Source organism: Antechinus flavipes, chromosome 1 (genome assembly GCF_016432865.1).
Source record: "Antechinus flavipes isolate AdamAnt ecotype Samford, QLD, Australia chromosome 1, AdamAnt_v2, whole genome shotgun sequence".
NCBI classification, from domain to species: domain Eukaryota; kingdom Metazoa; phylum Chordata; class Mammalia; order Dasyuromorphia; family Dasyuridae; genus Antechinus; species Antechinus flavipes.
Window position 1 is genome coordinate 74,142,804 of NC_067398.1, and position 15,392 is coordinate 74,158,195.

Consider the following 15,392-nt stretch of genomic DNA (forward strand, 5'->3'; position numbering starts at 1 on the left):
ACAATTATACCTACACTAAGCCTACTTGTTTAATGCCATACCAAACTACCAAAAATTATTTTATGGATCCAGAAAAAAATAAAGTAAAATTCATGTGAAAGAACAAAAAATTAAGAATATCAATGGAATTAATGGGGGGGGTGAAATGTGAAGAAAATTGGTCTTGTTTTATTATATTTCAAACTATTATATAGCAATCAAAATCAAATCAATTTTAAACTGGCAAAAAAAGTGATGCATCAGTGGAATAGATTAGATATACAAGATACAGTAGTAAATGACTATAATGATTTAGTGTTTGATACAACCTAGATCCAAGTACTTTGAAAACAAAAATTTTTCAGAAAACTGTAAAAGAGTATGACAAAAACTATGCATAAACCAATGTCTCATAGCATATGTTTAAAAAAGTGTCAAAATGGGTACATGATCTAGACATAAAGGATACCATAAGCAAATTAGAGGATCATAAAATTATTTGTCTATCAGGTCTATGATTAAGGAAAGAATTAAGGACCAAAGCAGAAATAGATAGTATTATAAAATATAAAATTGATAATTTTGATTATATTAAATTTAAACAAAACCACTGCAACAAAAATTAGAAGAAAAGCAAAAATTGGGAAGAATATTTATAACAAGTATTTCTGATAAAGGTCTCATTTCTCAAACATATAGGGAATTGAGTGAAATTTATAAAAATAAAAGTCATTACCCAATTGCTTAGTCATCAAAGAATATGAACTGACAGTTTTCAGGCAAAGAAATTAAAGCTATCAAGAATCATATGAAATACTCTAAATCACCATTATTTATCTGATAAAGGTGAGTTATTTTAATTTGAATTTCTGTCATATGACAAAAAGAAAAATAATGAATGTTAGATGGAATGTGGGAAAATGGGACACTAATGCATTGTTGGTAGAATTGTGAAATGATTCAACCTCCAGAAAACTATTTGGAATCATGCCCAAAGGGCTATAAAACTGTGCATATCCTTTGATCCTGCAATATCACTGTATCTATATCCCAAAGAGATCCAAAAAGGGATGGGGAGAGAGTAGGATCTATTTGTACAAAAATATTTATAGCAGCTCTTTTTGTGGTGGCTAAGAATTAGAAAGTGAAGGAATGTCCATCAACTGAGGAATGACTGAACAAGTTATAATATATTATTGTAATGAAATATTATTGTACTATAAAAATTGGTAAACAAGTGCTTTCAGGAAACCCTAGAAAGACTTACAAGAATTGATGCAGAGTGAGCAGCACCAGAACACTTCATAGAAATACTGTATAATGAACAACTCTGAATGAATTAGTTATTCTCAGTAATAATTGATTAAAGACATTCCCAAAGAATTCATGATGAAAAATGCTATCTACATTCAGAGAAAGAATGAATAGCAGTTGAATACAGATCAAAGTATATTATTTCTTTCTGTGTTTGTTTGAATTTTTCTTCTTTTTTCTTTCTACTTACTTAAGTTTGAATTTTCTTCCACAAAATGACTAACTTAGAAATATGCTTTATATGGTTACACATAACTGACCTATATCACACTGCTCACTATCTTAGAAAGGGGAAGGGGAAAGAGTGAGGGAAAAACTTGGAATTCAAAACTTTAAAACATTAATATCAAAAATTGTTTTTACATGTACTTAGGGGAAATATTATTTTGAAAAGAAGAATTTACAACAAACTACAGAACACTGTATTAACTTCTGAAAAAAATACAGATTTAGGTCCTAGGTCTCCAAGTTCAGTGTTCTTTCCACAGCTAATGGAAAGACACATGCTAGATAATAATAGCTAGATGGATGCAAAATTGGTTAAATGGACAGATTTATAAATGTAGTGATTAATGGATCAATCTCAAATTGGAGGAAAGTGACCCAATTTGGTGTGTGTGTGTGTGTATGTGTGTGTATGTGTTTGGGGTGTGGGGAAGTGAGGGTGTGGGTGGGTGTACTTTTAATGGTGCTCTGCTGTTCAAAAATTCTATTGTTGACTTGGATGAAAGCTTAGATAGCTAATTCATCAAAGCTTACAAATAATGCAAAATTGGGAGGAATAGCTAACTTTTTAGATAATGAAGTCAGAATGTGAAATGTATAAAAATCTCCTGAAGGAATTAGGAGTGTTTCACCTGGAGAAGAAATGTTTTAGAGGAGGCTATTAGCAGGCTGCTTATAAAAGGCTTACTAAAACCTCTTATAGATACTGATTGACATTTCCATGTAACCAGTCAGGACCAGGAACATATATGAGAGAAATGTAAAGTATTGGGAAAGTGGTACATGAAAGTAGTTAGGACTTTTCTGAAGACCCCATTATTTTCCTCCTTTGAAAGGAAAAATCCACATCTAGTTTATCAGAGGCCTTATTATATCCTCAGATACTATGAAGACATAATGCATGAACTGAAATTTCTGGAACCAAAGTTTGCCCAGGATCAAAATAAAAACAAAATAAAGTATTTCTATGAAAATCATGGAAGGTCAGTTGTAATTCTCAAAGCAGAAACCATCAGCATAAAATCTACAGAACATCCTGACAAGGTTGTCTCTCTCCTCCTAACATAAATTCTCAGTCCTTGAAGAAAATACCCAGAAGCTCAATAATCATCCTCTGTAAAGTTATCTAACTTGTTTATGCTGAAAATAAACAAATGTTTCAAGGTGAAACCAGGAAAGAAAAAAATAAAATAAAATAAAGAATTACTCTATAAACTTCCACCATCAGAACAAATGATCTATGGTCTGGGGCAGAAATAATTGACACAGGTGTTATGTGTGCATAATTGAAGAATAGAGGAAGGTCATTTTGTACTTTTGTTATCACTTTCCTTCCCTCTTTCTCTGTCTATGTCTCTTTCTGTATCTCTGTTTATCTGTCTCTATCTCTGTCTCTCTCTCTCTTCTTCTCTCTTCTCTCTCTCTCTCTCTCTCTCTCTCTCTTTCTCTCTCTCTGTCTCTCTCTCTGTCCTTCTGTCTCTGTCTCTGTGTCTGTCTCTTCATCTATCTTCCCTTTCTCCTCTCTCTCTCTCTCTTCTCTCTCTCTCTCTCTCTCTCTCTCTCTTTCTCTCTCTCTCTCTCTTTCTCTCTCTCTCTCTCTCTGTCTCTCTCTCTGTCTCTCTGTCTCTCTCTGTCTCTCTCTCTCTCTGTCTCTCTCTCTCTCTCTCTCTCTCTTTCTATTTATCTCTCTTTCTCTCTGTTTCTCTGTCTCTGTCTGTGTGTGTGTTTCTCTACCTCTCTGTTTCTCTGTCTCTCTCTCTCTCATCTCTCTCTGTCTCTCTCTCTTTCTCTCTCCTTCCTTTCCCTCCCTCCCTTCCACCTTCTCCCTCTCTATTTCTTTTTCATTAAAAACAGAAAATCTGCCCATACTGCTCTCTCTTGTCTTTCCCAAGAAAGTTACAACTTCCCTTTTGTGTGTATCATCTCTTTCTTATGAACCTTAATCCTATTTATTTAATATAATCAAAAGTCTAGAGTTAAAAAAGATTTCAGAAATCTTGTAGTCCAACTATCTCATTTTATAGTTGAGGAAACTGAGACCCAGAGAAGTTTAGCAGTATAATTCAATGAAAAATTGATTTTGAAAACAAAAGATCTGGTTGGGGGAAGCTAGTTGGTGTAATAGATAGAAACCAGCACTGAAATCAGGAGGACCTGAGTTCAACTATGGTCTCAGACACTTCACATCATACTTCCTGGCTGTGTGACCCCTGGCAAGTCACTTAACTACAATTGCCTCAGAGAAAAAAAAAAGTCTGGTTGAAAATCCAGGTAATATATACTGGGCAACTGGAACTCAGCTTGTAAAACTACCAGTAGTAGATGACTAAGGTCTCATGATTCTCAGTCCATTACTTATCTAATTTCCCATAAGTAGTAAACATCAGAGAAGATTTAGAACCCAGGTCCTCTGACCCCAGAGTCAGTGTTCTTTTCAAAGTATTATGCTCTTTCCTTTTACATATGTCTTCTCTGGCTGACAGAGGTATGACAGAGGTGCTTTTTGAGTTTACCATTAAAAGAAGTGTTAGTATTCAATAGCTGGTGGTTCAGAGGGTATTCTAAGAACAGAGAATAGAGTGAGAAAGGAACAAAGATGTGAGAGTACAGGGCATATTCAAGTGATAGGAACAGTTCACTCTGACTGAAGCATAAAGCATTTGGAAGGGAAAGGAAAGTTGAAAAGGGTCAGTAGCACTGGACTTTCAAGAGTCACAAAAACAGAAGGGAAGAATGTCAACTTTACTCTGTAGGCAATCTTCTGGGACATTTAAGCAATCTATGTTCCATTTGAAGTTATTTCATCCAATATACCATGTTTTCTTTTGAAAGCAATGTATTCTTTTGAAATTCATTTATCATTTTTAAGGAACTGCTTTGAATAGTTGTGTTTATGACATAAGGCACAAAGATATTTTCCATGAGTACCAAAATGATTTTTCAAAAAGAGAAGAAAATGATTTCTCAACCAAAAGAATATAAGCTTCTTGAGAGCAGGGAATGTTTTGTTATCATTTCTACCTGTATTTCCAGTTCTTAGAAGATTACCTGGCTCACTGTAGGTGCACAATAAATGGTTGTTGGAGTGAACTATTAAATTACATTTTTGATAATTCACAACAATTGTTATAAGAGCATTTTTATAGATTATTAGATTAGTCCAAATTCCTCATTTTGCTGCAGCCCAGAGAAATGGAAAGGCTTGTCTCAAATCACATAAATCAGTGATCAGATCAGGACTAAAACTGAGTTCTCTAAATTACCAGGCTAGCATTTTTTCTACAATGAAGTTTCAACAAATTAACATAAAGGAAGACTACCAAATTGCTTGCTTTTAGATGTGCTCCATCATTTTTAGGATTTTTTTAACATATTTTAAAGTCCCTTATTTTTAAAAAATGTTTCACTTCAGAAATCACTTATTTTTGAAAAATACACAAAAATATGCTTTCAAACATCATTTGGGGAGCATCTGTCTTTGAAGATAAATTGATCTTGTGTCTGGGAAAGGAATCTACATATTTGCATGAAACAAGTTTAAATTATTGTGTTGTCTTAAAAGAAATGATTCTACCATATTTTTAAAAGTCAGTTAACATAGATTGTATAATATCAATGCATTGTGTTTCTTGGTCACCTGAAACGCGTACATAGTAAAACATAGCTTAGTGGAGTCAGGAAGACCTGTGTGCAAATGCTCGTTTGCTATGTGACTTTGGACAAGTCACTTCTTTTTATCCTAGTTTCCTAACCATAAATTGAAATTGTTGAATTTAGTAACCTAAAAGTCTTAATAATGTACCAATAAGTCAATGAAAAACAGACTTTAGCTAATTGTCCCAAAATTTTGTCTCATATTTTTTTTTAATTTTTCCCCCCAGATAAAGGGCCAGAGTTCTATGACTGATGTGAATACAGAGGTAAGCTCCCTCCAATAAAAAGCAATCTAATTACTGGTTGCTTCCTCATTTTTCTGCACTTCTGAGGGTACATACAGGAAGGGAAGAAGCATTTGTATAGCATCTCCTATGAACTAGTCACTGTGCTAAGCAGTTTTATTTTATTGGAGGATTTTGTTTCTTTCTTCTTACAAATATTAATTCATTTGATCTTCATGTTAACCCTGAAAAATAGGTGTTTTTATTATCCCCATTTTATAACTGAGGAAACTGAAGCCGAGGTTAAGTGATTGGTGCAGGGTCATATAGTTAATAAGTGTCTGAGAGTGAATTTGAATTCATTAAACTCCTGACCCATCCCCCCATATATCATATTGACCCTACTTTCTGTTTTTTTGTTTGTTTGTTTTCTTGAGTTTTGGGGAGTTTTTTAAAGAAGCAATTGGAGTTAAGTGACTTGGCTAGGGCCATACAACTTGGAGGTGTTAAGTGACTGAAAGGGGATTTCAGCTCAGATTCTCCTAACTCCAGGGATGGTACTGTATCTCTATGTGGACAGAGGGAAAAGAAGAGGGAAGGAGGGAAATGGAGAAGGAAGGAAGGAAGAAGGAAGGAAGGAAGGAAGGAAGGAAGGAAGGAAGGAAGGAAGGAAGGAAGGAAGGAAGGAAAGAAAGATGGCAGGAAGGAAGTAGGGAAGGAGGGAAGGAAGGAAAGAAGGATGGCAGGAAGGAAGGAGGGAAGGAGGAAGGAAGGAAAGAAGGATGGCAGGAAGGAAGGAGGAAGGAAGGAAGGAAGGAAAGATGGAAGGAAGGAAGGCAGGAGGGAAGGAAGGAAGGAAGGATGGAAGGAAGGAAGGCAGGAGGGAAGGAAGGAAGGATGGCAGGAAGGAAGGAAGGAAGGAAGGAAGGCAGGAGGGAAGGAAGGAAGGAAGGAAGGAAGCTTAGCAGGAAGGAAGGAAGGAAGGAAGGATGGCAGTAAGGAAGGAAGGATGGCAGTAAGGAAAGAAGGATGGCAGTAAGGAAAGAAGGAAGGAAGGAGGAAGGAAGGAAGGAAGGAAGGAAGGAAGGAAGGAAGGAAGGAAGGAAGGAAGGAAGGAAGGAAGGAAAGAAGGATGGCAGGAAGGAAGGAAGGAAGGAAGGAAGGAAGGAGGAAGGAAGGAAAGAAGGAAGGAAGGAAGGAAGGAAGGAAGGAAGGAAGGAAGGAAGGGAGGGAGGGAGGGAGAGAGGGAAGGAGGAATCTGATTCTAATTGGCCACCAATAAGTCCTAAGTCAAATCTCATTTGTTCATTGTTTGAGTCTTGAGTGGACTCAATTTGAAAGTAAATAGTAATCATTTCTGCTTTAACAAGAAACCCTGAGGATCTTCCCCTCTGAGATTCATTCATTCATTTAATTTTTTTAGATTTGGGAGGACTAGGCTAAAGAGAAGATTCTTTGCTTCAATTGCTACCTAGTTTTAGTTACTGAAGGTATGGCCTCAGTCAAACTGAGATGTATTGAAGACCTTAGTTTAAAAAGGCCAAGGTCTCCCATTTCATTCAGGGCCATCTCCAATCATCTTGATCTATATGTGGCCACTGGACCCAGATGGCTCTGGGGGGGAAAGAGAGGCAGGTGATCTTGCACAGCTCTCCTCATTTAAATCCAACTCACTTGCATGTCATAGCATCACATACCTGGTGTCATGTCCTTGGAGAATGAAAAACAAACAACTTTCTATAAAAATTTGAAGTGAAATTTGGGCATTTTAATAAAATTTTATTTTATATCATATATATACATGCTGAACTAAGATTAAATGTCATTAATAAAATATAATTTAATTAAAATTTATGACATTCATATTATAAAATAATGATCTCTCAAGACAGATTAGCATACACATTGGATATTCTTGAAGATCATTTATAACTCAAAAATGCTAGAATTCAGCAGCATTTTCTATAGTAGTAAAAAATTAATTAGAAATAAAATTGGTTGCCTAGCAATTGTGAAATGGCTTTTGTAAAAATCTGTAGTATATGATTGCAGTACAATATTATTGATTAGTAGAAATAATGGTTATGAGAAATTCAGAGAAACATGGGGCAATTTGAATAAACTGAAATAGAATGAAATAAACAAAACTAAAAGAACAATGTGAACAACGGGTGATGTCACTGAAAAAATAATAAAAGAAAGTTGATCTCTCAGTAACTGAAAAACCAACAATGGAAGAGAGGTGGAAGACTACTGGGACAGAATATTGGATATTGTAAAGGGTGAGATCATTGTATTAGATGTTTGTTATTTCTGTTGTTGTTGATAACAATGAAGATAATTCTGCTGATTTTTATCTTTACTTTTTTTTTAACCAGGAAGAGATTTATTTGACTGTAGGAAATGGGAAAGAATTATTAAAAATGACTGTGATATAAAACAAAAGCCATCAATAAAATTGATTTTTAAATTATTTCATAAGAATTATATGTACCAAATTTTTTAAAACACAAATTTTTAATTAGTAAGGGGCATAATTTTTTTTACAATATTTGGCTCTCCACCCATTTCCTTGTATGTGAATTATGTTATAAGTTAATTTTTCTAAGAACATAAAGAGCTAACTAATAATTTAGATTACTTTGATACAGAATTGCTAGAGGAAAAGAGATTGTAATTAAATGTAAAGATTAAAAATCAATTTTCTGTAACTAATAAGTCATTCCAAATACCCTATATCAATTTAGCAGCTGCAATGCAAATCGAGAAAATAAACTTAACTGGAGGTATTAATCTAAATGTTTAATTCATTTAAAAGCCATTACTTTATCCATGTGTGAAGTGTCAAAATGATTATGTCTTCAACTGTGGCTGTATTCAATATATTGCTTAGGCAATTAAAACTAAGACTGCTCCCAGTGAGTGGCAGACTCAATATCAGATTGTTTAAATTTTGTTACAAAGCAGTTTTTGACAATCTTAAGGAATATTTAAAAAGCTGATGCTTTATTTGATCTAGGATGAGTTATTTTCATAGCACATTTGATTAAAAATATAGATTTTCTTTCGCAAATTATCTAGATAATTGTTACACTTATCTTTTCATCCAGAGGCAGATATGGCATTCATCTAACTCTGGATTCACGGACCAAATGCCTGCTGTGATCTAGACTTTCTAGTTCCAGAGTTCTTGACCTTTCTTAATGTCTTGGACCTTTGTGTCAGTCTAGTGAAATCTATGGGCCCACATAAGAATTATGTTTTAAACAGTTAAAGAAAGTACAAAATTTTAGTTAAATGCTAGTGAATACAAATATGTAATTTTTCCCATCCAAATTCACAGAGTCTCCAGAAAATTATCCATCTGAATCTTAGATTAAAACTGCTACTCTAGTTCTAGGAACTATGGATGAAAATCTGTAGTATACAAGTTCAGTATGCAGAAAGAAGGGAGGAAGGGAGGGAAAGAGGGAGATAAAGAGAGAGGAAGGGAGGGAGTTAAAGAAGATAAAGAAGGAGAAGGAAGAGAAGGAGAAAAAGAAGAAAGAGGAACAAGAAAAAGAGGGGAGGAGGAGGAGAAGTTCCTCTTTTCCCCATGCAATAGCTGACCCATGTGTAGAATATGTTTCTTAGGCCACTACAATCTATCAATTTGTAGATATGCTTCTCATCCATTCCATTCTGGTGTCCTCTCTGACTCAGTCCTTTCAGAGACAGTGAACTATCTCTCAACCTTTTCTATTAATTTATCAATTCCCAGAATGACTTTAGAAAGAGTTAAAAGGCAAGGTTCTTTTTATATTGCCCTTGCCTGGTGAATTGTCCAGGATGAGGAAGAGATTAAGAGTTTAATAAAGAATTCACACTTAAGCACTTAAATTTTCTAGGTATTGAGTTTCAATTGAGGCTCAAAAAGACCTCACACCAGAGGTGCTAATGTTCCTAATCATAAAAGACTTCTTAAAGAAGGTGATATAAGTTGATCTTTGAAAGGAGATGTGGATTCTAAGCAAGAAAAAGGAGAAGCCTTGGTTTATGGGGAAAGTGCAATGATAAGGAAATAAGAAATGAAAGTTGTGTAGGAAAAATATTAAGCAGTTCAGTTTGATTGAACTTGTTCATTTGAGTTATCTTGTCACACCTGGTTAAACCCCACTTTCCCGTCATTTGCCTCCTTCACTCTTACAATGCTGCTTAAGGGAGTTAGAAGAAACTGCAAAACCAGGCAGAGTGGGCTCACTGAATATTTATGTTGTAGAATAACAAATGGGCCCTCAATGAAGCAAAGCAATCCTACTCCTTGCTAACTAACTTCCAAGAAGACTCGATATAGTGAAATGGGGGGAAATTACTTTATCTGGAACCAGAGGCCCAAACTTCAAATCCCTGGTTCTTGACCTTGAGACAGTCATTTTGTATCTCTGATCTTCAGTCTCTTCATCTATAGAGTAGGAAGATTGGACTAAATGATGTCTAAGATCCATTCTGGCTTTAGATGTATGAAACTTTGATCCTGAAGCTTTTCACAGCACACCCTCCCCATCTCCATCTTCTGAAGTCTTTTTATACTTTATATCACACACACACATGCACAAACACACACACACACACACACACACATACACACACGGAAGAGTATACTTCTCAAATCAATGACAATAGCTACCTGGTTCTTCCTCAAACATGACACTTCATCTCCTGGCTCATATCATTTTCCCTAGCTGTCTAACATGCCTGGAATTCTCTTCCATTCCATTTCTGCCTCTTAGCCTCCCTCAAATCCCAGCTCAAGTCCCACCTTCTACAGGAAGCCTCTCTTGATCCCACTTTATTATTGTGCATTCCCATTGCTGATTATGTTTAATTTTTCCTGCATATAGCTTGTTTATGCATATTCATATTGTCTTCCCCATTAGATTGTAAACTCCTTGAGAACAAGAACTGTCTTTTGCCTTTCTTTGTCTCCATAATACTTAGCATGATGCTAGAAATGTGATTAAAATAACTATAGTATATTTAAAGCTCTTCACAACCTATTTTCCTTAGTACGATTTCCTTAGTTCAATTCCTGGTATATAGTAAATGCTTAATAAATGTTTGCTGATTGATTTATAGTGCACAAAAAAGAATATGGCAACCTGGAGTATTTCTCCCCAGATGGATCTAATCTTACAAGTTCTGGATAAGACAATCTAGATCCCATAGCTATTCTGGATATTCTAACTTAATAAATAAATTAATCTCTTTGTTGAATTATGATTTTTCTCAATAATGCTCACTTCCATTACAACTCTCTTAAAAATTAATTACATATTGAACGTTTTTAGACATAGGCATTTGACCTGTGGCTCATAGTTCAATTGAATTTTATCTTCCCTTAGGGTGTGGCCTATAAGATTTTTAGAGGGGAACAAAAAGCTTAATCCTCTAACATACCTGAATTGGTAAAAGAAGAGTGCCCACTGCCACTGATGTACAACTAGTGGTCACTAGGTGTTATGGTATTAGGCTTAGACTAATCAATAACTTTAACTAAAGATTATTTTAAATTTAAATTCAATTTATAATAGACTCAAAATCATTTAGCAGAAATACTTTCTAACCATGGAGACAGACACTAATAAAAATTTGGTTGACCTTAAGCTAAAGGTATTTTATGATGTTTTACTTGGACTTGGAGCATAGTACCATTTAGATTTGGAATTAAGGGATTTGCTCTGCTAGGATAGACAGACAGACAGGTGAATATGTATGTATGTATATGTGTATACATGTATAAACATGCATACATAAAGACATGTAGACATATACATAAACATGGAAAAATCCCTTATCCCCCCTCTCTTTTTCTCTGTCTCTTTTTTCTGTATGTATATATATGCATTTATGTGCACATATATATATATATATATATGTGTGTGTGTGTGTGTGTGTAAAAATTCCTGAATTATAAAATTAAGGAGTTGAACTTCCCTTTCAGCTCTAAATCCAATGGCAGGTGATCCTTTGATCTGCCTGTACAATGCATGTCCCCTACAATATGGTTCATTTAAAAAACTCAGATTCACTATGGTCAAAACATATTTGACCCAATCCATTTTAAAGTCAAAGAACACAAAAAAGGCATAGAGTCAACTAATTTAGATTATTTGAAAATTACCCAAAAATTGATGTTAAAATAACTTACCAGATAGGATGATTAACACATTCAAAACAGTCATCTTCACCTTCTGCAGAGTTGAGGCAGTAGAGGGCTTTAAGTACTTCTGGAAAAATTGACATATTTCCAAGACACTGATAAAGAAGAAAAATATTTATTAAGTGTTAATTCAAACATATTAATACTGTCCATTAAGCTACAATACTACATGCTTCAAAGAAATAATAAGATGAAGCCAAAATAGAATTGCAACATAGATGATCGCCACCTCTGCACTTTCCATTGTCCTGGCACACAAGAAATATAGATGACATAATTAAAATCCACAGATAATTCCAAGTTAGCCAAGTGTTTGTCTTTGTCCAAAACTGATCAAAAAATTAACTAAACTTGAGTTTTACTTTATAAAATTCCTGAATTAAATCTCTAAATTAATACTCCAAGAGAGCATTAAAATAACTAGGTTCTTGTAGGCATATTGGGAAAAAAAAACATTATTAGCAGATTATACCAATCCAGAAAGACTTTGAGAATAATCATGGTGATGGATTTTTGTACCTCCTTCCTGAGTACCATCCCAGCTAGATTGAAAGAGACATGTCACAGAAGATTAGCAACTAAGTGATTTCTTCAGTGCCACTGCAATTCATGACGAATATCATCTACTAAGGCTTAAAGGAATTGTGATCTGCCATCATAAACAGTGCCCACAAGAATGAAATCACCAATCATTTGTTATCTTAAAAAACCTTCTCAGTCTTCCCTGCCTCATACTCTTTTGAAGTTATAAACAAGTAGAAAGTGATCAAAAGGCATAGCAAAAGAAAGAAACTTAAAAACCCTACAGGAGTAAATGTGATTTTTTCAGATATTTGATTCAAAATAAACTAGTGTTGTTTACTATATCAGGGATGACTATAAATTAAAATCAATATATCAGGAACCCTTTATCAAGAATTGACATTGTAACTGATGCTAAGTGAAATGAGCAGGACCAGGAGATCATTATATACCTCAACAATGATACTGTTTGAGGATGTATTCTGATGGAAGTGGATCTCTTCGATAAAGAGAGCTAATTCAGTTTCAATTGATCAAGGATGGACAGAAGCAGCTACACTCAAAGAAAGAACACGGGGAAATGAATATAAACTGCTTGCATTTTTGTTTTTCTTCCCGGGTTATTTATACTTTGTGAATCCAATTCTCCCTGTGCAACAAGAGAACTGTTCAGTTCTGCACACATATATTGTATCTAGGATATACTGTAACCTATTCAACATGTAAAGGACTGCCTGCCATCTGGGGGAGGGGGCGGAGAGAGGTAGGGGAAAAATCAGAACAGAAGTGAATGCAAGGGATAATGCTGTAAAAAAATTACCCTGGCATGGGTTCTGTCAATAAAAAGTTTAAAAAGAATTGACATTGTACCAGATATAATACTAAGTCTGATACAAGGACAAAAGTGAAACAGTCCCAGTCCTCAAGGAATTTATATTCCACAGAGAAAGTTCTAGGAAGGTGGAGAGTATGGGGGATGAACAATTAATGTAACTAATCAGGAATCATGGCTAATGAATTGTTCCTAAGTTGAATTTAAATAAGAAAATTATATGAAATGAACTAATTTACTAAAAGCCTTGTTCTTTTTGCTCTTTAGTATTAACTTTATCCTTTTTTTGACCTCCATTTCCAGAGTCCTACCCTGTTCTCTGCATTTGTTAACAATGTTGAACTTTTTAAACTGTCCACTGAATATTCTCTTGAATTATTGCTTAGACTGTGGTATAGTTTTCCCTATCATTCGCTATCTCAGTCCTAGAGACTTTATTTCCCTTAAATTCCAATATGTGTGTGTATCTGTGTGTGTGTGTGTGTGTGTGTGTGTGTGCGCATATAGGGGTGTGTGTGTGGCCAAAAGATTACTGAATTTGAAATAAGAACACCTGGTTTCTAAGCAGGAGTCTACTATTTATTACCTGTGTGAACTTTCCCAAACGACCTTAATTCTTGTCTCTCTTTATCTATAAAAGAGAACTTTGACCAGAAACCTTTTAAAGTTTCTAAGATTGTCATCTTCTGATACTAAGGTACCTTTAGGGAGCAGAAACTTGGAAGGATGGGCAATACCTAAGATAATTAGTCTTCCAGTTTTATAATCATATCTTGTTTTTAATTAAATTTATATTGTTCAGTTTGGTCATCTATTTTATTCATTGGACCTGGCTCCAAAGAACTTTTGACTATTTCCCAAATCAAATGTATTCATACAGGTAAAAGACAATACCACTGAAGATGTCTAAAAGAAAATACTGTTGGCTTTGAAGTGAATTTCAAAAAGAAAGTTCCAAAAAATCATCTAAGCAATGTAAAATGTTTTGAACATCATTGAAATAAGCGTATGAGTTCTAAGGGTGACTATTTTGAAAGCAACAACACTTTAGATCAATCAGTTGTATTTGTTTTGTTAAAAAAAAAACTATCATACTGATTTAACACTACAGGGTCCACATACTAAATCCCCTTACAAATGACTTCCCTTGCATCTGACATTTTAGTTGGAGTTCTGATTTTCCCCATTATCATCGTTTTCAGACTTCACTATTATTACAGTAATCATAACTTTTATACAATACTTTTAAGTTTACAAAGTGTTTTGTAATACATCCATTTGTTAATGTAATTTGTCAGCTCTTTATGTGTGTAATTTTTATCCCATTTGATCTTTGCAACAATGATGCAAAGTGGGTGATATTATTTTATGAATAAAAAGACCACACTATTAGTCTTTGAGTAAGGATTTGAATTCAAGTCTTCCTGACTGCAAAACCAGCAATCTAGTTGCCTCTTTTATAGAGCTCTCTAATTGGAATTCCTACACAATTCTCTGAATTTTATTAGTGGTGTCTTCCCTGTATCTGAATTTTTTGGTACTGCTTTTTTGTCAAATTAAGATCTGGTATTCTTTCCCCTTATCTCCAGCCTCCCTTAAGGAAAGGAAATAGTTAACACATTCTTCTGGACCTTTCACTACCAAGAGCTTCACAGTATCAGGACATTGTAATAATGAGATGTGAAATAAACAAGGTTCTTCCAAATAAAACAAAATTAGGTTGCTATAAACTAATTAGAATTGCATTGATTTATGACAAAGACAGAAAGTTTCCTAATGCCAGAGGGATGAAACTATTGTTTAGTGATCACATTTCTTTAGCAGAAAATAAGGTAATTGGAAGCTGGCTGTTTCCTAGAAAAATGGAACATTTTGGAAAGTCTAGAACTATCTTTCAGAAGAGAAATCCATTGTTAACATATAAAACATGATCTCAAAGCCCACAAGGGGTTCCATGTGCTTCCAAAAATGACAGTCCCACAGTCTAGCCACCTTTTCCTTCCCCTTGCTAAAGACCTAACAGATAGGAGGGAAGATATAGAACATTCATGATTTCTTTCCTCAGTGGAAGAAAATAAAGAAATGGAATGATAACAAACTATTAAAGTATTATAAATAGTAGAATAAACTCTTGCTGTAGTGAATTTAAGCTGTCAGCTATCATCAATCAGAGTTAAGGAGTACTTATAGTGGAAAGAGCCCTGGATGGAAGAACCTCCACTACTTACTAGAAGTGTACTCATGGCTAAATTACTTAACATCTTTGAGTCTCAATTTCTCCTTGTAGATATGAGTAAAAAATATTATAGTATTTTCATAGATTTGTTAAGAGGAACAGGTGACATAATATAGGTAATTTTGCTTTCTAGTTTTGCTGACCGAGTCCAATACAAATTTGTTATCTACTCTTAATAGGGTCTTTCAGGTTTCATAAAACTACTGT

At 34.5% G+C, this 15,392-nt stretch overlaps 1 protein-coding gene across 1 annotated transcript in view; it reads right to left on the reverse strand.

Moving 5' to 3' along the window:
• Positions 1-15,392, reverse strand: part of ABCA13 (ATP binding cassette subfamily A member 13) — a 551,934-nt gene that overhangs the window by 408,064 nt on the left and 128,478 nt on the right. The window contains exon 19 of the mRNA XM_051984384.1: positions 11,584-11,690. Within this exon, the coding sequence (XP_051840344.1) occupies positions 11,584-11,690 (107 nt within the window). The remainder of the gene's footprint in view (positions 1-11,583; positions 11,691-15,392) is intronic.